Raw genomic sequence first — 24422 nt, 5'->3', positions numbered from 1 at the left:
CAGGGATGGGCTGCTGCTGTGGGCTGGGAGTAGCACCAGACTTTTCCTGGCAGGGGGGCTGGGCCAGGGCTGCACTTAGGGTGAGCAGAGGCAGTGCTGGGAAGGGGGCTACAGCAAATTTTGGGGTGGCTGCAGCCCCCCCCATAGCTCCCCTCTCAGCACCACCACCCAGCCTGAACGCAGCCTCGGCCCAGCCCACAGCAGCAGCCTGCCTTTGCCCCACATGCAGATCTGGGGGCACATGCTCCCCCTGTGCTCTTGGGGTGCGTGCAGCTGTGGGAGCCATCCCCCAGATGAGCCACTTGCAGCCCCATGTGCACCCTGCCCCAGCTGTGCAGTGCCTGCACCTGCCCCACCCCCACTCCCTTGTTCACCACAGGGGCCTCGATCTGTCCCCTCATGCCACTTCCCCCACAACAGACTTACCAGGTGAACACTGCTCTCCAAGCTGCCTGGTGGCATATCGGCAATCGGATTGGTATCGGCCAATATAGCTCATTAAAAAATCAGCCATTGGTATCGGCCTAAAACAAACAAAAAAAAAAACCCTCTTATCGGTGCACCTCTATTAATGACATTACATCACGTTGGAAAAACAAATCTCCCAGAATACCTTCAGTCAGAGCTGGCAACCCTAACCACTGTTAGTACCAAGAGAGATTTGGTTCCGATACAATTGCGCGTTTTGTTTTGCCTTTCTACAACAAAACCCAGAAGCATAATTGCTTGCATAGTACCTACTTCTATATTTAGCTGCAATAATTAAGTACAACATTAAGAACTTAATCTAAGGAAGATTTTGACATACTTCAAAAGCAAAAAGTTAACTAGTATTTTGAAGAGGCAAGAGAGATGCAGTAGATGGACCTTGCACTAAAAGGAGTTGAGTAGAGGTTGTATGCAGGTGAGCAGGAATATTTCTTTAACTAATCCAAGTAGTGAAGAAGCTTTTAGTATTAGGTGCGATTTTTTTTTTTAAATTTAACACACTGTTTAATGCATTTCCCAAGCTTTCCTTAGCATATGCAAAGGATGACAAGTGTCAGTAATTCATACAACTAGATTTAATAAGTTGTTACAGAAAAAAATAAAGTCCAAACTACAAAGTTTAAGCATTTGTAAGCAATAGCAGCAATTGAGCTCCATGTTTAGTCACAGTACTGCAGTTCCATACAAGCATTAGTCCAAGCCAAAAAGGAAGAAGCCTTGTTAGGTTTACTAGCAAAAAACAATCGAAGAGAACATGTAATAAAAGATACAGTACATTTAAAATTAGTTAATTGAAAAACAAGTACAGAGATCTTAGCTGTGAACGCTCTGAAAGTTATGTCCATTACTTTGACAGCAAAGTTACAAATACCTAATACTTTATACCCCAACAGAACTACATCCAGAAAAAATAGCTGAAATGTTTATCCTGTATTAGCACCCTGGTTTTCTGCTTGTCGCTAAACTTCATTTTTATATAAATTTGCGTGCCAGAATGACATGATCATTATAATTCCTGACCAGCTACCCATTTGGGGTATAGAGTAGTCACCAACATGACTATAAAATACTCTGTGGTATGACTGAACACTATATAGCAGTTGAGATTGAGAAGAAAGTTTGCCTGGTTTAAAGTAAAAAAAGAAAGATTTAGCTGACATTGTACAAACCAGTGTAAAAAGCAACTACATACAAGCCAGATTAAACAAAAGGAGACAGTTGTACAAATCTGTGACTAATCTTTCACTCATACCTTGCAAGTAGAGATGTCACAATACTGAAATATTAACATGGGAGCTTTTCCCAGTTAAGCGCCATTTTTTACTACTCTAACAGATAGTGAAATCAGCAAAGTTATTTGCTATCTGCATATTTGCAATTACAATTTTTTTTGTAGCCCATGCCTTACTAGCAGGCCATAAAATACAAGCATGTAGGCAGAAATCTAAGCATAAACTTTGTACCACTTAGCAGGAATTTTTTGATTCCCCCTTCAGTCCTTAATCTTCTTTATATTTGCAATTTGTGTACATTCCAACCAGTAGTACCTAATTTGAGTCTAAATTTTACTTCACTATTTGATCTAGTCTATACATTACTTACAGAACTGAACACAGAGGATACGTAATAGGCCAACTCTGGACACATTTCTTTCTACAAGTTATGGATGACCTCTTTCACAACTCCATAAATCAGCTAGAAAAGGTCAACAATAACTAGTTGAAATAACTGATCTATCTAGAGAAAGTCATTGTATGCCCTGTTTACGCAACACCAGTTTTAGTCTGGATTGGTTTAAGTGCCAGAGTCACTGGCTCTAGTACATCAGCTCTTCTGGCTGAATGGGGAAAAGAAGGCTAGGTAAGTGGAGGCAAAGAGAGGAAGTGAACAGATATGTTTTGATGGACAGTAACTGATACCACAGACAAAAAATAAGAGAACAAACACCAGAAAGGCAAGACACAGGTGCCAAACATTTTTAAATATGCTGGCAAGGTGGATCACTGCTTTATAATGAAAAAGTTACATGCATTATTGTGCATTAACTGTGCAGCTTCCAACAGTATTAACTCCTTTGGAAAGCGATGTTGTTACTTAAATTTTCAGTGGCAGCATGGAACAGATGCATGTAGAGGGAGGTTGTGCAGGCAGGGGTTAAATAAATAAATAAATACATAAATACACACATAAATAAATAAATAAATAGAAGTGGCATAATACAACAATGGTGGATGGGGAAGATTTTAGGATGTTGCATCTTGGTGTTGAAACAAAGTTTAGATAAGTTCATGATGCAAAGAGCAATGGAGTATTATGCTGAATAGGCAGGGTCATAAACCCATTATTTCAATAGATTTTAGTTCATGATAACAGCAATAGTATTTAATTAGCACTGGTGGTGTATAAATCTAGACAGCGAACTGGTACTGTGACATCCCTATTATCTCCCTAAATCATTTTGATAAAGGAAAAGGCTTTTCAAAATATCACATTTTTCTGCTTCATTCTGTCATTTTATTGCCCAATTATTCATTACAATTTTCCAATCACTTTACATAACCAACCGTTTTCATCATTGCCACACTATTGTAAACCACATCAGCAAGTTAATACATAAAGCTTTGCATTTCAAAAAACTAGACACTTTAGTAACAATATTACAAAGATTTTAGCTTCAAAAATAACTGAAATGAAAAAAATAAACTTTTAAAGAATTAGCATCATAAAATTAATTTATTCCAAGTAAAAATACAAAATAATATTAATGACATTGACCAGATATGAAAGTCTCTCCCAGAAACAACTATTTTAATGGTTGAGAAAGCACTCCTTAAAGAAAATACGAAATAAAAATGAAAAATATGTAAATATGTTTAATTTTTTCTTAGCAAAAAATCTTTCTAAAAATAACAATGAAAATTTGTCTCAGTACAAAGGCTACATTACTATTGAAAAAATACCAGCATGAAGAAAAGGTACATATTTGACAGTAGAAAAATGATCTTAGTGAATCACAATGTCTAAAGTCTGCAATGAAAATAAATCTGCAATAAAGATTTATGCCTTTTTTCTTTTCATTTTTCTTTTTTTTTATACAAACAGTACAAACAGTATTGCACATAACAACAAATAGTCGAGGTTAGGTTAGCCTTCAAAAAATTCGACTAGTTCAAGTCTCACATCATAAAAGGCCACAATAGGACCTGTTGTACCCAGGGGCTTCTTAGTCAAGTTGCAGTTCAGAACTCCTTATTTTAAAAAATAATGCTTTTTGAAGGACCCTCTTAATATAGCATATTAATAACTCAGGGGCACATTCATTTACAAAACAAAAGGGAGTATGTTATAATTTAATAAACTAAAAAAGTTCTCTTTAAAAAAATACAAACAGAAGAACTCTCACAATTCTGGTCAGTCGTGCATAATCACACTTGATTATAAATATACAAATTAAGGGAAAATATTTTTCACCTTCTATTCACAACTTTCAGCACCAAATGGAGTTGTCTAAACCTTTTCTTTACTGATAACTTTTAGTTTTAATCCAACTTTATGCTGTACTTCACATCTTCCAGGTTCTCTCTCTGGGGTGTGTTTTTACATGAAAGAGGGGTATTTCTTCAAAAAAGGTTTACTTTTTTCACATAATTAGGTAGATTTCTGTAGGTTAGCTATGATTTTTAATATTACAGTTATAAAGCTCTAACGTCTTCATTTTCAAAAACTCAAATAAGCATGAAAAAAATAAAGTTACCCATCTGTTAAATCATTTTTCTTGCAGAATTAAATTAATATATATTTTTCTGAATAAACTTACTTAGAAAATATCATTTTCTTTCCTATATTTCAAAATTGAGGTATTGCAAAAGATCATGTCAGTCAGAAAGCATGCCTTTTTCTTTAAAAAAAATCATCAGCCAACTGTTGAAAACTGTCTAGATACAAAAAGTAGTGCATAACAAAATGTCTTGTACAGATGAAAAAACAGAAAAGACACCTGGGCTGGAAAAAGCAATATCACAAAAATGCCCAGAAGTAACCTCGAAAGGGATAATTGTAATAAGCATTTTAAACTGGTAAAAAACTATTTTTTTCTTTTTCTCAAAAACAGAAAAAAGTTCCTTTCAAAGCCAATACTTGCAACTAAACATTGAAAAAAAGCTTACTAAGTTACACACAAACAAGGACATCACAACAAACAAAACCCAGAACATTTAAGTCTACTATGCGGTGTCATATCCAGTCAGATTGTCCCCAGAACTGCAAAAATAAAGGAAAAAAAATAAAGGAAAAAAGAAAACAGAATAGTGTACACATTCTCATAATCATTAGTACACCAAGTGTGTTTATATTTATATACTATCTGCAGCCCCATAGTACATGCTAAAAAAATGTCTACTCTGTTAGCAGGTCTTAACTGAATTCAAGCTTCACAGGATACACCCAGGGATCAAAGGAATTGACACCACTTCCAGAAAGCAGACATTTCATGTTAACTTACGTGCGCAGACATTTCTTTAGCACCACTTTTTCCCTAACTTCCTTAAAATGTGCCTAGTTTCTCAGTTTGACAGACAATCTATCTAATCGGTAGTGTATGGAAAGCTATTATGAGCTCTTTGGTTTTCTGGACAAGATCTGCAGCTACATAAATGGTGTAAGCATTAGGAGAGAGAGCTCATAGTTTTATGTACCTGTTACAATGAACGGTCAAAAATGTGTTAATGTTGGATACAGAGGCTTTAACAGTTAAGTTTGATCACAGTACTAGACATAATCACTTTACTATATAAAATAAATTGCACAATATATAACAGAGCACCGCAAAGTACTTCATCTACCATCCACAAATTTGTTTTAAGAATATCCTACAGCTAGTTTTTATATTTCTTGTAATATAGGTCATTCTGTAATGGGCTGATCCTAATTTCAGAAGCATTACATTTACTGAGGCATGCCTTCCTCCAGTCAGTAATCATTTTTTCTTTACTGAATATTTCGTAGCCTACATAGATTCTTAATTTGTGCACTGTGGGCAAGTTTTATATTAGACATATATAAAATTTATTGCATGCAGCAACCTGATTAAGTAAACATGCAGTCAAATATATTGACCTTCCTTGGAAGCTTTCTGTATGCTATACTGATCTCCTTTCAGCAGCCATCACTATTTTAATCACATATTCTGTTTTTAATTGATACCCTAGCCTGAATAGAGTATTATGGTATTAGTAATACCATTTTAATAGCAGCAAAAGCTATTGCAGCATACATTTACATAACACTAAAAGACCTAACAAAAAACCCTCAGCAAAACAAAAAGAAACAAAAAATCTGATCCAGCTTATGAGGTATCATCCTTACAATTCAAAATGGAGAGCAACTAAAGGCTTATTTTTTTTAAGGGTTATTCCTACTCTAAATGACCCAAACTAACAATTGCTGACTATCTGTTTAAGTTTTTGCTACATCTGCCACCTACTTGTGAATATTACCTTTGGTAAGTCATCTGCTAGGGGCACACCTAAGTTTCTGAAAATAAGTGCATGCTCCAGTTTAAAAATAAAAAAAAAAATAATAATAAAAATTCTTCATCACATACACATCAACCTAAGTGGAGGTTGATGAGAATGGCAGTCTACATAACGTCACTAGTGACAAGTCTTGTGTAGGAAATTAAGGTACCAAGCAGATGTTTGTGTGAATCAAAGTGCAAAATCAGTACAGTTACACTCTGCCGGTTTGTATTATACTGGACACTGAGTTCAGTAATGCGACTGTAAATAATAATAATAATAATAGTAATAAAAAGACCCATATCTTCATTAAAGTCTAGGACGAATGCACAGATTTCCAGAACACCAAGCCCTGAGGCAGCGCGCTTTTTCCCTCGATTTTATCTACTCCAGTACTTGCTGCTGGGTGTAGGCATGGGGTTCAACTCCAGCGAAATGGAACATGGCGTGGCCGGTCACCTCCCTCTTTCACCAGTGGTTTGTGGAACTCTCGCCCAGCACGAGAGTGTATGCTTGCCCAGCAGTATTCACAGTAATACTGCAAACAGGTAACATTGGCACAGAAAAATGGAGCAAATTTTCCACCACAACGAGTGCCCTGGCATTCATCACACATCTGATCATCGAGCACATATGGCTTCACTTCCACCTGCAGTAGAAAAAAGCGGATTAATATAGGAAAGGAAAAATGCTTTACATAATTATTTCACATGCTGGTAAAAGGATCAATATTAGCAGCATTAGTCAGCTTCTGGGGTTACAATGATATTCCTCAATTTACACTGTAGGCAAATCTCAAAAGATTTGGTACTTCAGATGCTTTCAAAACCATTTTGAGAAGAACAAAGTTTGTCAGGAAATCTCATTGAAAAAAAAAAACAACTGCTTTGATAGCTTCCCAGTATTTATTGCTTACAACCAAGATGAAAATACTATAAAAATAGGTCGCCAAACGCTGGCTGCAAAAGTGCAGTAATAAAGCATGAGGGATGTTAAACTAAATTTTTGGGCAAGATCCTGTACCAGATAAAATAGGAATACTTGGAGAAATACAGTATGTATAAAATTAAACAAGATGAACTATTCTGTCACTTTAAATACTGTATATAATCCTGGGAAAAGCCACTATCTGAAGCTTAACTCTACACTGGAGGGGAGTAAAGTATTGGAGGTCCCACAAGACACCACATTTACCAACTGCGGTTTATTAATTACTAATGTAACCAAAAGGAACTGGACAGCCTCTTAAGTACTGGAAGAAGTAAAAAGATGAAGGCAAAGAGTATATAGTATCCTGTTTGCATATTCGATATAACAGTTAATATCAGCTGAGGGGATGAATTTAAAGTTTGTAAGGTATCAGTATTGTTGCTTTCCTAAACCCATACATTTACAGTACTTCACTGAAATGTTGGCACACTGTCATCCCCAAGACAGTCTTTGTGTGACACAACAGTGAATGGTATATTACTGAATATGGTACAAAACATCTTCCCCATGACTTCATGGCCACTACACTTACTTATCAGGAGGTAAGAATGGAATTTGTCCCTTAAAGATGTATATTGGCTTAAACAAGCAGAGAAATAAGAGGAGGGTTGAGGTCCATATGCAAACCAGTCCATAACATTTCCAGGCAAGGAATTTTTAAAACTCTCTCAGTGATAAACACAAAGGTTTTAGATACAGTAAGGTTGCTACATCTATCTTTAAATCACTGGGAACTCATTTTTCACACCTGTTGCAGCATCCTATGAAGATCAGTGCCATGTATGTTCTCCCCCACCTCTGGAAAAAACTAGATATGCATACAAGCCCATTTTAAGTTTATTTGAAATGTATAACTATATCTGATCATTTCCATGATTTTAAAGAGAATCATGATCGCATTCATGATGGAGGACCAACATTTTTTTTTTCAGTGGCAGTAACCTGGAAAAATTCAATCTGGATCCTGACTGAACTAGGCAATTAAACCAGTAGATTTTATATAGATAAATATCTATCCATCTATATAAAATCTACTGGTTTAGTTACCTAGTTCAGTCAGGATCCAGACTAAATATTTATAAATGTAAAAATATTTTTTTATAAATATATACAACCATAAACTGCCTTGAAAGATCTCTCTCTCTCTCTCTGTCAAATATTAAAACATTTAAACTTTAATATATATACAAAATAAAGGGTGCTATATATGGCACCCTGCCCAAGAAAGCCTTAAGGCAGCTTACGGTAAGAGGATAGAAAAACTTATAAAACAGGAGAACAAACAAGAGAACAAAAAGTAGCTTAACATCATGTGTGTTAAGTTGGCAGTACTGTTAAAAGTACCATTAAAATATTGTCATTTTCTCAATGTCCTATTTTTCTTCACAAAAGTAATATCTAAAGTAATATCTAATGACTCAGCATCAAGGTAATTCTATTCTAGTTTAATATTTATATGATATTTGTAACAAAGAGCATGAGTCATATTTAACATGGAGTTTTCCATTCATTTGCAAGCTAGAAGTTTTATACTTTGTTCTTACTATCAATTAAAAAAATTTACCTTTGCATGCAGTTACAAATTTTAAAACCTCAAGTCAGAAATAGAAATTGAAGCTCTCAGTATAAGCTTACACTGGAAATACAGGGATCAGAGCTCAGTACACAGATCCCTGAGCTAGCTCTAAACTGCTAGCATGGTTATCCATAGCAGTTTAACTGCAGCTGAACAACTCAGCACAGACTGCAAAATCTAACAAGAAGCTGGGTAAGTACATGAGCACTACCCCCCACACTGCTTCTGTGCTGCCACAGACCACTTACAAAGTTGGCTTGTGTATGTCTGTACTGCCTAGTGCCAAGTAATAATACATACCAAGTATTATTAATTCAGTCACACTAATCAACTTGCATAGCATGCTGTGGTACAGTATAAATTCAACAGGATTAAAACCTTATTTGGCTACAACCTTATTTTACATATTGTAGGCAATTCCATTCACCAATATTCAAAGAAAGATGAACTCCAAGTGGAAAAGGAGGGCTACTATGTTCATCAAGGGAATGAATGGCTTATCATGTAAGAAGAAATTACTTCACATGGCTTCTTTACTCTAACAAAAGGAAGGTTAAAGGAAGTATGACTGCTGCCTGTATGGGTACTAGGGGAGGAGAACTGATTGAACTAAAGGACAATGTCAGCTCAATAAATGGGTATAAAAACTGGCTGTGAATAAATTTGTAGCAGGAAACTAGAAGGTTCCCAACCCAAGAGCAATGACATTTTGGAAAAGCCTCAAGCTGAATAATGGGGCCCAAATCCTAAATTTATTAGGAGGGAAGTTAGCAAGTTCATGAAAGCTCTGACATGGTGCCTGCAATAGCAGAGGACTAGACTTGATGACTCCGGAGGTCCCTTTCAGTCCTGTATTCCTGTAATGTGACAAATGCATTAAAGTACAGTATTTTATACCCGACCTCTCCCAAAAATCTCCCCTTGCCCTTGCAATCCAACAAGTTGATGTACAGAAGCAATGCCACATTTACCTGAATATAAGATGACCTTGAATGTAAGCCAACCTCCCAATAATTAGATTCTACACACCAAAAATGTATTATAAATTTTCCATGTATAGAATCTAATTATTGGAGGATCATCTTCCATTCATCCCTTCCCCCCACTATTACAGGTGGTGGAGGGAGAGGTGATGATGGGGGCACTAATGGATAGACTATGACAGAGCAGGCAGGGGGCATTAATGGGGCAGGCAGCATAAAGGCAGTGAGTAAGGCAGGCAGCTTGCCTCTGATGCCTGTCCCCCCACAAATCCCCCATTGTGCCCACCTCCCCACAGCTTCAGTTTGCTCCAGTTCCCCATTCCCCTGTTCCTCCCTCCTCCCCTCTCCATGCCGCTTCTGCTACCTGCAGCCTCAGGTCCCCACCTCCCAAAGTCTCCCCCCCACCCCATCTGCCTCCTTTTCCTTTTCTCCACACCAACAGGCTCCATCCCTGCAGCCTGGGGCACAGTTCTAGCCTGCTCCCACAGCAGCAGCAATTGGGAACTGCTGCTACTGTGTTAGGCTGGAACAGCAGGACCAACTCCATGCCATTGTTGTGGGGCTGGGCTGGAGCATGGATGGAGCCTGCTGGCACAGAGCAAAGATAAGGAGGGGTACAGCAGACAGGGAGGGAAAGGAAGAAGCGGGGGGGGATGGAGTGGCAGGGTATGCAGAGGCAATGCACAATGGGGAGGGGGGCAGGCAGCAGCTGTAACTTCAGCTCCAGTCCCAACCCGGGATACCAAGTGACTATAGTTCACCCTTCACTTTTATCAACTGCAGATCAATTCTTGGTAACTAAGCAATATGGCCTGGTTGCAGATAATAGTTGAAATGCCACAGGTTGTATGCCAGTCACGGATCACAAACTTGAACTGCTGATGCATGAAGAACAGACATCCAACTGAAAGATGCCAAAAGGTTCTACCATAACTTTGTTTTCAAAAAGGTTTTTGCAATTAAAAAAAACCCAAAAAAGCTTCAGACAGCTATTTCCCACTTTCAACACAGGATTGTTTCTTTAGAGGAGATATTTAGGTCCACCGTTTTCATTTAGCTTTTGCTGCCAAGGAAGCTTTGACTTACTGAATCTCAGCTAGAGAACACAGCCTATAGCCTCCCCTCTCACAATTAAAAAGATTCTTTACCTCCTGTACAATTTTGTCAAACATAATCATTCTATTCTATGCCATTTTACTTACCCGTTTATCAATGTCATTGTGTTGGAGCTGGACAAAGCGAGCACTAATAGCAGCAATATAGCTCTGCTGATTGGAGAAAGCCACTCTCCCAGCACCTTTTGGGTACTTCAATTCTGGGTCAGTATCAATGCCAGCATAGCAGACACCTCCATATAAACGGTCCATAATCATTGCCAATTCAACTACAAGGAAAAAATTACCAAACGTTGTAAACTCAAAGTACAGAAAGTTTGCAAGGCAAACAGAAAAGGAAAGTAAAAAAGTTATATTGGGCAAAGACTAAAACCTGAACATCTGAAGTATACTAAAAATAACAAAAAAAATGGCAGAAGTAATAAGGAAAAATTTCCTGGGATTCTATCTTGTGTAACAAGCAGTATGTCATTATCAGTTCTACTTTATCCAAATGTCAAAGTTAAACTGTCAATGAGACCATAAAATGCAGACATTGTTTCCATCAGTATTGCATCTTTATATTTTATGGCATACATTTCCTGACAAAACAGTAACCCAGTAGTCATAACAAGAAAAATATGAATAGAAATATTTCTGGTTTATCATTGTAAACATTTGATCTTAGAATTATATGCGTTTCCTGGGGCTTTTGCATTCATTTTAAAGTAGGGGGTGGAGGATGGACATCTATCAGCTTGCAGTTTATGAGCTCCAGTCCTTGAAGCCATCTAGGTCCACTAAATTTTATACATAGTCAAGTAACTCCCGACCTTGGTACCTTACAGTTTAACTGTATTTTCACATGTCAGTATGTAGATTTCAAATGTTCTTGAATTTGGTAAATGGAAGCTAGTGGCATAGTTGTCACTCGTGTCTGCACTCATTCTCAGATGTTTCTGGTTGGGAACCAGTTGGCATGGGTCAGAGGTGCCCATACATACACTGCCCTAGAATTGCAGGTAGAACAGTCATCTTTCAGGCACTGAAGTGCTGTGCCTCCAACATAAGGTTGTGGGAGTGAGCACCTAGCCAGTCTGCCACAAACCAGGCAACTGGGGGTGAGGTGTGCTTGCATTCATGTTTTGGCAGTCCCAGGCAGTGGGTGACCTGTGGTGACCTGTGGTTGGGGGTGTGTTCACTTCAGTTAGCTTTGATAGCCTAAAACTGACCCAAATCTGCAGTGTGCTTGCCTGATTTGGGGTTACTTGAGAAAGAGGAACTGCCTAGAACCACATTTCTAGGGCTAGTGGGGAGGGGGCACGATGAGGGCCTATAGTCAAGTAGTGAGCAAAGGCAAAGCTGGTTGTTAGAAAGATAGCTTTTATTGAATAAGCAGTGCAGAGGAGCTCACTGATTTAAAAGAAGAGCTGGGGAGGGTGGGGGGGGGGCAGACAGCAGAGTTCTGGATGCCTACTGAAAGAGAGAATGAATGTAATTTTAAGCCCTTTAGATTTTCAGAGATTTTTATGCGAGTTACCAGATCTGAATCGTCAGACCAACAACTTCAAATAGCATGACCCAAGCATCCAAATAACAAGATGAACTTAAGAGTCATTAGATTGCCCACCCCCCAAACTCTTCATTAAAGTTCCTCCCCCAAGCATGAGGTGATATCAGAATAGAAACTGATACATGCATCTTACTCAACCCCTGGTTATCATGCTTTCCTCTAATCCCCCCTTCTCTGCTGCCGCCTCCCCCCCCCGCAATTACCTCTCCAAATGTTTCCTTCAAGTTTACCACTGCACTCTGAATACCACAGCCATGCAGTCCCTCCTGGCATGTTAAAAACCCTGCAGTAACCCTGCTCTTTTCAACTCCTCCATCCTTATCACACACCAGTGCCTCCACTGAACATCCCTAGCACGCGCTAGCACAGCTCCTAGCAAAATTGTACCCACCCCCCATCAAAAAGCTCCAGTAGTGGTATGTTTAAAAAAAATCCACACTGTCCCATTCCTTGATTCCCCCCTAATCTCCAAGGAAAGCTCTTATTCTGGGGGCAAGGAGGAAGCTACATGGTCAGGATCCCTGCTGCCCTCCAATCTCAGTAAACCAGGTGAAGATGGGCATAGAAGTCTGTGATCAAAAGTGAAAGGCAGGAGCTCCAATGTGCTATACCAATGTTCCCCTTTGTTCAGCGCGCACACAAGGCTACCCAAGAACTGAAAGCAGCAGCTACATAAGAGGTGCAACAGACAATAGTGGCCAAAGAATTCCAAACCTGCCCCTTGATCTTTACAAGATGAAAACAAATTTTATCAGTTGTGACACCTCTGGATGTACCCCAGTATCAGTGTGTACATAGAACTCCGTTACAGAAATCACTAATTAGTACAACATTCATAATGCAGTCATTCCTGCAGAAGACAACATTTCCAGAACTGGACCTTTAAAGTAACTATCAAGAAAAATGCTGTTTTAAAAACAGTTTCCTAATTTGTAGTCTGAAAATTACCCTCACATTTGGCTAAGGATGCGGACAATAAACAAGTTACACTGAGTTGAGTCAGGAAGTCAGCAGATCCACAATCATCTTCATATGTCCATTATGTCTCAGGTAACTCAAAGCTAAACCAAGGTGTTTTATATTCAGGGGTAAACTAACTGCTCAATTACCATTATTTACCTTCTACTTAATGTGGGATAGAACAGATGTATAAGACAACTGTCATGGAACAGAAAACATATGGCAAGTACTCGCTTCAACTTAGTGCAGCTTGTCTGTTCACACCCTCAAACAAAAATAATTTGACAACACCAATTTATTGTATATAGTTTCTAGCCAGTTTCACTTTTAGATTCTTCTGCATTAGCACACTACAGGAATGTTCACATTTATATTTCCCTACCATGTTTTCAGATCCAAACAAAATTCACTGAAATTTGGTCACCACTGTAAGAAGTGTCATATAATTATTTTTTCTTTAAACTAAGCCTATTATTTGGAGCCCAAAAAATATTTCTGTAAGACTATAATGCCTCAGCACTAATATAATACAAATAATTACATTAATAAGATACTGTTAAACTCTACACTGGCACCAGCTAACATAACTTGTTCCCATATTTAGGTTCTATGAAATGTCAATTTTAAAAGGTCTAATTTGATGTTGGTTTACATTTAGAAGTCCCCTACATTTCCAAACCACAAGGATGGTTATAGGGGTGTTCTGAGGTCCTTTAGAAATCCAGTCATTTGGGCCCCTTTAAATGAGTTGCTGCTTTTCCCTACATTTAAGATTATACCACATTATTTTACAAACATGCATAAAGCATCTACAAAATAGGACACATTAACTGTGGTTAAAGTCAGCCTTGAGCAGATTTATTCCTTACAAGCTTGAAGGGGCAAGCACAGTCTTTTGTGGAGAAGTAGTGATGTACCCTTTGGAGGAGTAAAGAAAGGGTTAAGACTAGATGACCTATGAAGGTCCCTTCCAGTCCTACTTCTCTGATCCTTAAAAAACAAAAAAACAAAACAAAACACTACAACAAACAAAAACACCTCTGGTTCCACATCAGAAGGCAGCAAGTTCTTCAGCCTGTCCATGTCAGCTCCAGCTGAACTACTGTATTGTGCTAGTGTGTGAGAACCTCAAAAGCAAGACTGGCTACCAGTCATTTTTATTATCCAAGCTAAACAAGGTTTTAAGAATGTTAACATTTCTTGTACTAGTTTAGAATAAGAAGCCAAGCAGAATTTAAAGACGAAGGGAATGTTTTTTAACTACAGTTTTTAGTCTGATATTGGCATGTCACTTTAAAGTGAGACTATATACCAACCTGTACATTTTTAATACTAAATACACAAGTCAGAATCATTCTACCAAACTAAATAGAATTCCTGCTCCACATAAGTGGACATGGAAATGATATACAACACAGTAACTAGTAGATTCTCCTATAGTATTGGAAAACTTGTAAGTCATCCTTTGACTGGTGACCCTATGGAGTCCTAAAAGGCAGGTCAGTCTGAAATAAGCAACCTTGTTGCTGTTGTTTTGGTTTTTGTTTGTTTTAAGAAAAATGCACATAAACCCATAAGATTCAGAGAAAAAAACCTGTTGCTTTCAAATGTCCTACACTCATTTCTAAGCTTAAGTTTAAAATTTTAGTGTACTAGTATGATAATCTGGATCGTCTTGCTTTGGAGAAGTTCTAATAAATTCACTATTTAAAAGGCATTTTTTAAAAATATGAATTTCAATATAACAGGTCTAAAAATATAAAAAACCTTAATTGTATATGTTTAGATTTTTAAGTGGCATGATAAGAAATCAAGTACATCATACTTTCTAATTTTGAGATGACTTCTAATTTTAGATGTCCAACTTTAAATAAAATGTCTGATTTCCAGATGTGCTGAGCAATCACAATTCCAAATAAAACCATAGTTATCTTAATTAGTGGTTATTCTGAAGGTAAACATTTTTATTCTTACTGTTTCAACAGAAAAAGTAGATATGTTGGAAAAGTAATCCACATATATTGTGAAAAAAATCCCTTCAAAGCAGACAGAATATCTTTGCCTTAGAGTACTGACCCAGGTGCTGACAGCATGGTCCATCCTATCTTAAACTTCTGTGCCTACTCACCAGCTCGGAGGGGGCGTGGAACTCCCCCAACAAAGATAGTTTTTCTTGGGTCCAAAGGCTGAGAACCATCCATTACAAAGTCACTATCACTGAGGTTCCAAGGTCGAATTTGCACCTGAAAAAAATTTGTTGACTTTGTCTTTACTTCATTGCTAACTTCCCTTACTTAAGTGATCAAAATGAGAAACAACTTGGGAGTATTTAAGATATATATTAAGGCCAATTAGAATAAAGGACATATATGCATATGCACACATATATTTTTAAAAATAAACTAATCAGAAAAATTATGGGATACAAAAGTGAGAACAGTACAAATATACCATATTACCCTACTAAGTATTTGTAAAGCACAACATAGTGTTCATTTGAAAAAGGCAAACAATTTATCACCTCTAGAGGCCATACTTGAGTTGATTCCCTCAGGCATTCATCTAGCCCATTCTTTCCCAGTTTGCCTTTCCCACATCCTCCATTAAAATACAAAATATGTAAATAGACATTTGGAGCTTTATAGTGTATAGTGTGAATTTAAGGCTGCAGGTTGGATATTCAACTCTCGTTTCATTTTATGTGGCTTGTCACAAGTTTTAAAAGAATTTATGAAAGTAGAGGAAGGAAGTCCAATTAATTCCTTCACTTCAGCTAAGAGGTTTGGTTAAATGTAAAGACATTTGCCTAGTCTACTTAAGAAGCCAGATGGGAAGCTGAACTGGGAGTCTTCAGATTGTACAGAACAAGGCATTATGCTCAAGAGCCATTTGGATGAACCTACTCACCCTTCCAACCTGCTGCATGAGAGACATTTGACAGCATATTTTGTATTGCAACTGAATTGCTATTTCCGTTCATCCATGCAAATTGCATACTCTTCTCATTCAAATAAGCTATTTGGAGTCTTTTTATCTAAATGTCCTTAATGACTATTCCAGAAGAATTGTGCATACAGTATGATTTAATTACAATACATAAGAGCTACCATTAGATAAAACCTAAACTCCCAATCCTGCAAGAAATTAGGCATGTACGTAATTTTGCCTATATGATTAGCTCCATCATGTAAATTTAAATGTCTGCAGGACTGGTGCCAGGCTCCTTAACTTTCTCATTTTTAAAAGCATTTTAACCACTGGAGCAGGCAATAAATATTTGTGCTCACAGAATAAGCAGGCAGTCAGCAAATGGCTGAAATTACCTTTGGAAATGAGAACTACATACTCTTAATGTTTAGAGAAACACATTACCATGATAGTCTAAAACAGAATACTACTTTTTTTTATCCTGGTGCCTGTAAAAAGTTAAGTAGCAACTCATTATGAATAAAACCAGTCTTAAAAATTAGTCTAACATCTCTTTCTATTTTTAAATGCCCAGATAAAAGATTAGTAATAGAGAATATGGAAGTAGTTTTCTTATAGGATTTAACAGAGACAGCAATTCCTGAGTGTCTTTGTACTGTCCTATTAACAATTATGACCAGTACAGCTTACTTTGTTTAATCTAATATTCAGCCTCTATTCTAGCGCAGCTGTTAGCAAGATTGGACTAATATGGCTAAGTGGAAGTCACATACCAGTTCCTGAAGCAAGCAAAAAAATTATCTAAACTCATTTCTGAACCCAGACTAAGGTGGAAACCTATTTTTGTACATGCAAGTAGTCCCATTGTTTTTCTTCTGCAACGCAACGCAACTTTAGTTTCCAGAGGATTAGAAGCACGTTATTGATACCAGTTGGCTCTTTTCCAGCAGTTTTTAATATGTTCATTACAAGTAGAGACAATTAGCCTGACAATACCTATGACTGACAGGGAATGGAAATAAGCAAAGTAATTTTGGATGAAAGAGAAAAGGGAGAACTGGGGGAAAATATTAAATTAGATATCCAAGGCACAATACACTTGGAGTTAAATAGAGCAAAATATATTCGGTTTTCTGTAGCAATGAATTTATGTATATAAAAAATGGAAGAATCTAGTTAAAATATGATTGCTTGTAGCAAAGTGACTCAGCAGAAATGCACTTTAGATGTTTTTCTTCCATATGGTATTATCTCACCCTTTGCCTGTCATCAGAAGAGCCTAACTGCATGCTTCTCATTGGTTTTAAATAACATTTCTTTAGAAAACCAAATCTGTGTCAAAGCACACTTGCTAAAGAAAGTGAAAAGTCTGCAAGATGATGAATTGCTTAGGAAGCACATACAGAATTGAAAGCAATGAAGAGATTTCGTGAGGTATTGGCACCAGTCTCTAGATTAAAGAGTTTTCTATTTCAATTCATAGGACATTACTTTTTCTTTTAAAAAAACTTAGTAAGATAAGAATTAGCCAAAGTTTGTTTGTTACAGATACAACTGAAACAGGGCGTTCTATTAGCATGAAACTGAAAGTAGCAACCTAAACAATAATTAAACAGTGTGGCTATTATTAGCTTCTGGAAAAACAAGTTTTGATCAAACAAGAAGGTAAGCCTGTTAAGGATCAGCAAAATAATCAGAACAGTTTCAGGTGGGAGCCACTGGATAAGCAAATTGCCTGTAAATCTCTTATGGTGCCTTGTACGTGCTGCTTACTGGTTTGTCCTTGATGGTGGGGCTCGACACACACAGGTATAGTTTCCCATCTTCTTCCAGACAGGCATCTATAAGAGCTTGTACAGAACTTTCTTCTTGGAACAGCAGAAAGGCATAACCTTGGAAAGGACAAAGACAAACAGAAAACAAAGAGAGGTGACTTTTTACCACTTGTTTTTTAGAAAGAAATTTTTAAAAGTCTCAGGCTGTGACTAATATCTAAGAACTGCGAATATATTGCAAGTTGCACAAGTTTGCTTCTCAGCAAAGTGTTCTGCTACAGGCCTTTGTCATGCTCCTCCATCAACACCAAAACACATCATCCCTGGACCTGTCTATATAAACTATAACATTTAGGGTTCATTCACCTGATCTTCCACCACCATTACTTGCTTACGTTCCCCTTTGCTCTCTATATTGGTCAGGCAAGAGGATCTCTATATAAAAGGATGGACACAGATTCAACATCCATTCCAAAAACACAAAAGGTTTTGAAAGAACACTTTAACCTCCCTGGACATTTCATTACTAATGTCAGTGTAGCTGTCCTTCAAACAAAAAAACCCCCCCAAAAATAGTCTTAAACGTGAAACTGCAAAAACTAGAAGTCACCAGACTGGACTGTATTAGCCTGGGTCTTAATAAGGGCTATGGATTCTTAGCTCAATATCTGAACAAGCCATTTACTTTCGTGCTCTTTCAACTTAACTGTCCTGTTTTGTTTAAGGGATCTATTTTGTAGCAGTGTTGATCTGAGAAAAAAGAAGCATACAACTCTTGGTTCAGAGGTGATATCTTTTATTAGACCAACTAAAAAGTAGCAAAGAAGTCTGTCGTTGCAAGCTTTTGGGCACACGCACCCTTCTTCAGACTGAAGAGAGAGATCAAAGATTGTCAAAATGCACTTAGGTAGAAAATAAAGTTCATTTTGCACAGGGGAGATAAAAGCTGAAAGTGTACTCCCCTGGGTCTGAGAGTCCTTGTGTATAAGTGTTGCTCTGTGATGTGCAGATAAGGCTGTCTTCATCCCTGGAGGTGTCTGATGTCAGAAGCAGCCAGGGAGGTGCAAAAATCTCTCTTTCTTGTTTAGCAATGAAGTTTATTTTTCTGTTTTTGGAAATATATATTTAGCCATTTTTGGAAAAAATAAACTTCATTGCTAAACAAAAACGAAGGATTTTAGCACCTTCCTGCCTGCTTCCGACATCAGACACCTCCAGGGACAAAGACAGCCAGGGTGGGCCCTGTGGCTGTGTGTTACTGCCCAGCTGGGCAGCAGCCCCAGCCCTGCTCATCTTCCCTCCCTTCCTCCCTATGGGGCCCCACCCCCCACAACTTACCAGAAGCAGCTGCTCTCCAGGCTGCCTGGGGCCATGTGCATATATATGCACAAGGTGCCCCCTGCCTGACCACCCTCCTCCTGCTCCCTCTCAGCCCCCTGCAGGCTGGAACTCTGCCAGCCTGCAGAGGGATCGTTGCAAAACTGCAAAATCCACAGTTTTCTCCAGTAAAATGAGAGATCTGTGTTTGCCTTTGGTAAAATCTGTGGTTTACTCCTTTTTTCCGTGGGAAGCGGAAAACCTGGATTCCTGGATATAACCTCTGAACCAAGAATTTTGTTCTTCTGTTTTGTTTAGCAGCTGATTTAAACTAGTGATTCTCCATCAGGGTGCCATGGCGCACAAATATTCTTTCAAGGGTGCCATGTAACATTAAAACTGTTAAGTGTACAAACATGATCAACCCAGATATTTCAAATAGGAACCCATAGTGTTAAAAATACTCTGACCTGTTCTGGTCTGTCTTAGGTTTTTTGCAACAGAAGAATTGTTCTATTATTTTTGTGTAGTAAAAAGTGAGTGAAAAAGGGCTAACATTTTCCAAAGTGTGTGGAGCCAAATGAGGGGTACCTTGAGTCTAAAAACCCTGAGAACCACTGATCTAATTGATCCCCAATTACCTCTTTGCAGCCTGACCAAAGTAGTAATTGCCTACAAAAGCTAATGCCTCTCTGAAACAGTTGGCCTCTAAGGGAGATTGTACACGTGATGGTGGGGCCGTGTACACGTGACAAAGTGATGAGAAACAAGTCATTTGTCTAACAATGGCATCACCATGTACACATGCATGATTTTTTTTGTGGAAAAGTGTCTTTGACCATTGCAACTTAAACCAATGTATTTAAAAAAACAGGGCAAATTGTCCCACTGTGGATAAAAAAATTGTGCACATGTACATGTCACATAGGTGTGCTGGTGGCCGGAGAAGGCAGTGGGGATGGTGCACGGGGCACTGGAAGGCCAGACACGTTTGGGGAAGCTCAGGTTTAGTGGGCTTCCAGCACACCATGCACCATCCCCATCACCTTCTCCAGCCACCAGCAAATCCAGCCACTCTCATGCTGCCTTCCCATTGGATTGGGTGCTGCCTGCAAGGTGGGACAGCACCTGCCTGGGCAGCCCCGGGGGGCACCACTGCCACAGAGGAAAGCACCAAGCCCCTGCAACCTGGTGGCAGCTCGCACAGGCAGGCTTCATGAGGTTAAAAACACAAAACAAAAACACACACACAAAAAAAGAAAGATCGGGCCCCTCGTCGCTAACAAACCTGCCCCGATGGAGGCGGAGAAGTACCAGCGGGCCATCATTGTTCTGTAATAGTGATGGGAGCTCCTAAATTGAAAAGCAGTGGGTCACGATTAAAAACCCACCATTTCAATTTAGGGTTATTAAACCATCCTCCCCCACATGTGTACAAGAGCCATAAGGCCGCATCCACATGAACATAGATGTTTGGGTCTCTGAGGACACCTAGCAGTGGCACACCTTATGCTGCTTCTAGTTATCCCTGGGGAATGCCAGTGCCACACGCTCACTTGCACGCAGCAGGTTAACCCGGGAGGGGTTGGAGAAGCTGAAGCCAGCAATTGTCCTGGCCCCAGTAGCCTTACCTGGGATCCTGGGGGCTGGGGAAGCTGCAGCCACATTGCTCCTGCAGCTGGGAAGCTGGCCGGCAGCTGGAGTGCGACTCCAGCCGGCCAGCCACCAGGTTTGGGCGATGCATGTTGCCTCCATGTGTCACCCCGGTTTTGTCCCAGGATCCAACTGCTCCCCCACCCCTGCCCCCACACTGCAATGTGGCAGTGTGGGACATGCCTGAATGTGCAGGGTGTGGCACCACAGATGAGCACAGGGCCACATACCACACAGCCATGCATCCGAATGCAGCCTAGAAGAAGGTAGCTTGCCCTACCTTCTAGTTAAAAGAAGGTAATTTTGAAAGAAAGCTAATAATCACTGAAAGAATGTTTTTAGCAGAATATTTGTGGTTCATAAGGTACTTGAATTTGGACCCCTACTATCATACTTCAAATCAAATTTTACTGTAGCTGAAAATACCAGGATAAAGCAAGCTTCACTATAACGTAAGTTGAGCCTCAGATATTCCAAATATATACTGCCAATAGCTTCAGTTTTGGAATGAGAGAGAATAAATTGTTTCATGTTCTAGTTTCCCCTAAACTTTTTATGTAAGACTTTTACAAGGAGATTGGTCAGTTTTCATGTGTTCTACTTTCATGTAATTACAAACTTCCATTTATCAGGTATCCAGGTTGTAGCTGTATTGGTCTAGGGGAAAAGATAATCAGGACTCATAGTAGAGATGATATCTTTTATTAGACCAACAAGATTTTTGTAAAAAAGTTTCTGTAATTCCAAGCTTTAGGACACAAAGCACCCTTCATCAGCCACTGGAAAAAAGATAGTAAAAGTTCTCCTGGGTAGAAATGGACGTTTATATTTCATAGGATTTTTGCAAAAACTTTGTTGGTCTAATAAAAGATATCATCTCTACAAACTTCCATTTATGTTTTCTAGAAAACAACAAATATTGGGCTCCTCAAAAAGTTCCCTAAGCTAGATCAAGACTACATGAAAGCTGCAGACGGTAAGGAATACAAGTGCCCATAAGAAGTGCATTTCCTGTAAAATGTCCAGGACATGCTCCACGATTACTCGAATTCCCACAGGAAGCTGAAGCACCGCAATGGGGACCAACCGTTTTGGTAGGCATGCCACAAATTAGCCCTGTACCCTTCAAGCACCATTCCAACCCCCTTCTCTGCCAAATCTGCTTTGTTTTCCACTCGCTGCCTTTTGCTCCCTTCCCAATCTGCTGTTCTTGCCCTACCAACCACTGCGCTGTCTGCCCCCTGCCCAATCTGCCACGTGCCCCACACAGGCTGCCTCTGTCGCTTGTGGCACATCTGCTGCAGGCTGGCCACCCTTGAAGTACTAGATCATTTGGACCCTTGGACCCTGTCCATCTTATATACTGCCTCTCTTCATACTTCTGCAGTAATTATAGTCAGCTTGTGACCTACACCTAATTCTCAGACTTTTATTTCTTCGCACCCTTTAGTTCACCAAATGCAAAATATAACGACGTTCCAGTTTCTCTAAAAGCTTTGCATGCCAGGTTTTATGGGAGAGGCAGAGCTAAAGAGGAGCTTCAGTGGAGTATTGTACAAGATAAAGACAACTTTCTTTGTACTGTGACTTCAAATCTTGTACATGCAATATGCAGTAAAATTCTTAAAATCAAGTTTTCACCAGATGCTAAAAAAAAATCTCCTCTCTCTAAAGACTAATCTCCCTACCAGCCTTCTTTCTACTGCCCACTGTCTCTATAGTGGAGCTGATCAAAGCAAGATTGTGCAGTGTTTTTGTAATCAAAGTGTAATCATCAGCAGCAAAGACCAGACCTAAAATTTCACCCAGCAAGGTAAATATTTCAGAAGTATGCAGACAAAATTTATCTGAAAATTGGTTGTCAAAGTGAAAAAGATTATTACAGATATAGCCACAGTAGTCCTGCCTAGCCTATTGAGGCATCCTGCAAATAAAATCTAATGATAGAATCCACAAAGTTCAGCATAGCAAAGTAAACTAATTGGGCACTCTTTCAAGATCAACTTGTAGAGAAAAACAAATATTCAAAATTCAGTTTAACACAACCACTCCTGATAGACAACTGAGATTTGAATGTCCAGACTTCTAAGAGATCATAAAAAACAAATTATCAAAAGCAACAAACCAATGAATAAGAAATGTTGATTCATCTCTTAAAGAACCCCAAGAGTCCCTCTAAAATTATACAAATTACTCTGAAATGTAACCAAAAAATCACATTGAGAAAGAAATTCACTTTCAGTAACCATCACTGTTGTAGCTCCGTTTTATTTTCAAACATGCAAATGTTATTTTTATTTTGTCATTCACCATCCCAATTAAAGCTATCTTCCATTTGGCAGTTGATTCAGCCCTATCAAATGCCCCAAGTCAGGAAACTGAACACTGAATGAGAGTACAGAACCCCCTCCCTGTGCCTTCCACCATTAACAGACTATGATCATATTTCATAGATCTATTCAATTCCTGCAGTGAGCAAGTGAGTGGTGTTAAACTCACAGGATGATTTCAGCATCCTATGCACTGTGGTCTTAGAAATAAATGTGAAGTATTAAAAACACTGAATCTGACTAGTATTTCCACATATCATTAGATAACCTCAGAAAGTTCAGCTATTACCATAAGCTAAGCACACCAAAATTGAGGCGCATATCCTTATCTTGCGAGATGATTCTGGCTTGCAAAAATGAATGTCCAAACATTCTTGTAGTATGCTTAGATGTGCATTACTTACTGAGTGAATCTCAGGAAGCATAGAAAAGGTTACAAATATAAGTACTGTATATCCATGTGGTAGCTTTATCGAGGCACCCATAAGCAAAAGTAAATCTGAAATACCTTCTACATAAAATCAACATCAGGAATGAAGTAATGATAATTAGTCAATGTATCAGGAAATTTTGAACATCAGACATTTCATTCAAGATTTGGGCAGATGTTTGGGATGACTATTTGAATCTGTTTAGCTGTTCCTAATCTTGCTCACAGTAAAGTCTGTGTGCACCTCTGGGAACAAGACCTGAATCTTGTTTTTGGGTGTGTAACAAAACTTTTGTTTTTATAGTTGGATCACAACAATTACTTTAAACAATCATCTATTTATAACCAACCAAATGTGGTTAGCCAGCATTCAGTTAACTCAGGGCCATTCAACTGGTGACCCACAGGCCACATGCAGGGCTAAAATATAGTCCATGGGCATCCACCCAGTTGCCACTCCCCTTTCCCTCCCCCTCCCATCATTGTTTTTGCCATAACAGCCAGATTCTTTGGGCTCCCCCCCTCCTTCCTCCAACTTCTGCTTCCCGCCTCTGCTCCTGGAAGTGAGGTGGTACAGCACAAAGGTGCTGTGGTGCAAGTCAGGCACTTGCACGTGTGTCAAGGGGGCCTGGATGCCAGTGCTGTGCATGTGGCAGTAGAGAGGGCTAGGCTACTTGTGCTGCATAGAACAAAGGAAGAAGCTGGACTGCCTGCACTGCAGGAAGGTGGCACACACAGGTGGGAGGGGAGAATGCTACACATGCAGTGGGGAGAGAGCTAGGTTGCTTATGCTGCTGGGGGGGGGGGG

The 24422-nt window shown here is 39.0% G+C and overlaps 1 protein-coding gene across 7 annotated transcripts in view; it reads right to left on the bottom strand.

Annotated features, from left to right (window-relative positions):
* Positions 1-1045: 1045 nt before the first annotated feature.
* Positions 1046-24422, bottom strand: part of CPEB3 (cytoplasmic polyadenylation element binding protein 3) — a 202680-nt gene continuing 179303 nt past the window's right edge. For all 7 annotated transcript variants that reach the window (XM_019502641.1, XM_019502642.1, XM_019502640.1 and 4 more), the window contains 4 exons: positions 17883-18001; positions 15310-15424; positions 10757-10938; positions 1046-6654 (listed from right to left, as the gene is read on the bottom strand). In XM_019502641.1, coding sequence (XP_019358186.1) covers positions 6427-6654; positions 10757-10938; positions 15310-15424; positions 17883-18001 — 644 coding nt within the window. In that variant the 3' untranslated portion in view covers positions 1046-6426. The remainder of the gene's footprint in view (positions 6655-10756; positions 10939-15309; positions 15425-17882; positions 18002-24422) is intronic.

The sequence above is a fragment of the Gavialis gangeticus genome, unplaced genomic scaffold, assembly GCF_001723915.1.
Source record: "Gavialis gangeticus isolate Ggan-Ray unplaced genomic scaffold, GavGan_comp1, whole genome shotgun sequence".
In the NCBI taxonomy this organism is placed as follows: Eukaryota; Metazoa; Chordata; order Crocodylia; family Gavialidae; genus Gavialis; species Gavialis gangeticus.
This window is presented reverse-complemented; position numbering and strand designations above follow the sequence as displayed.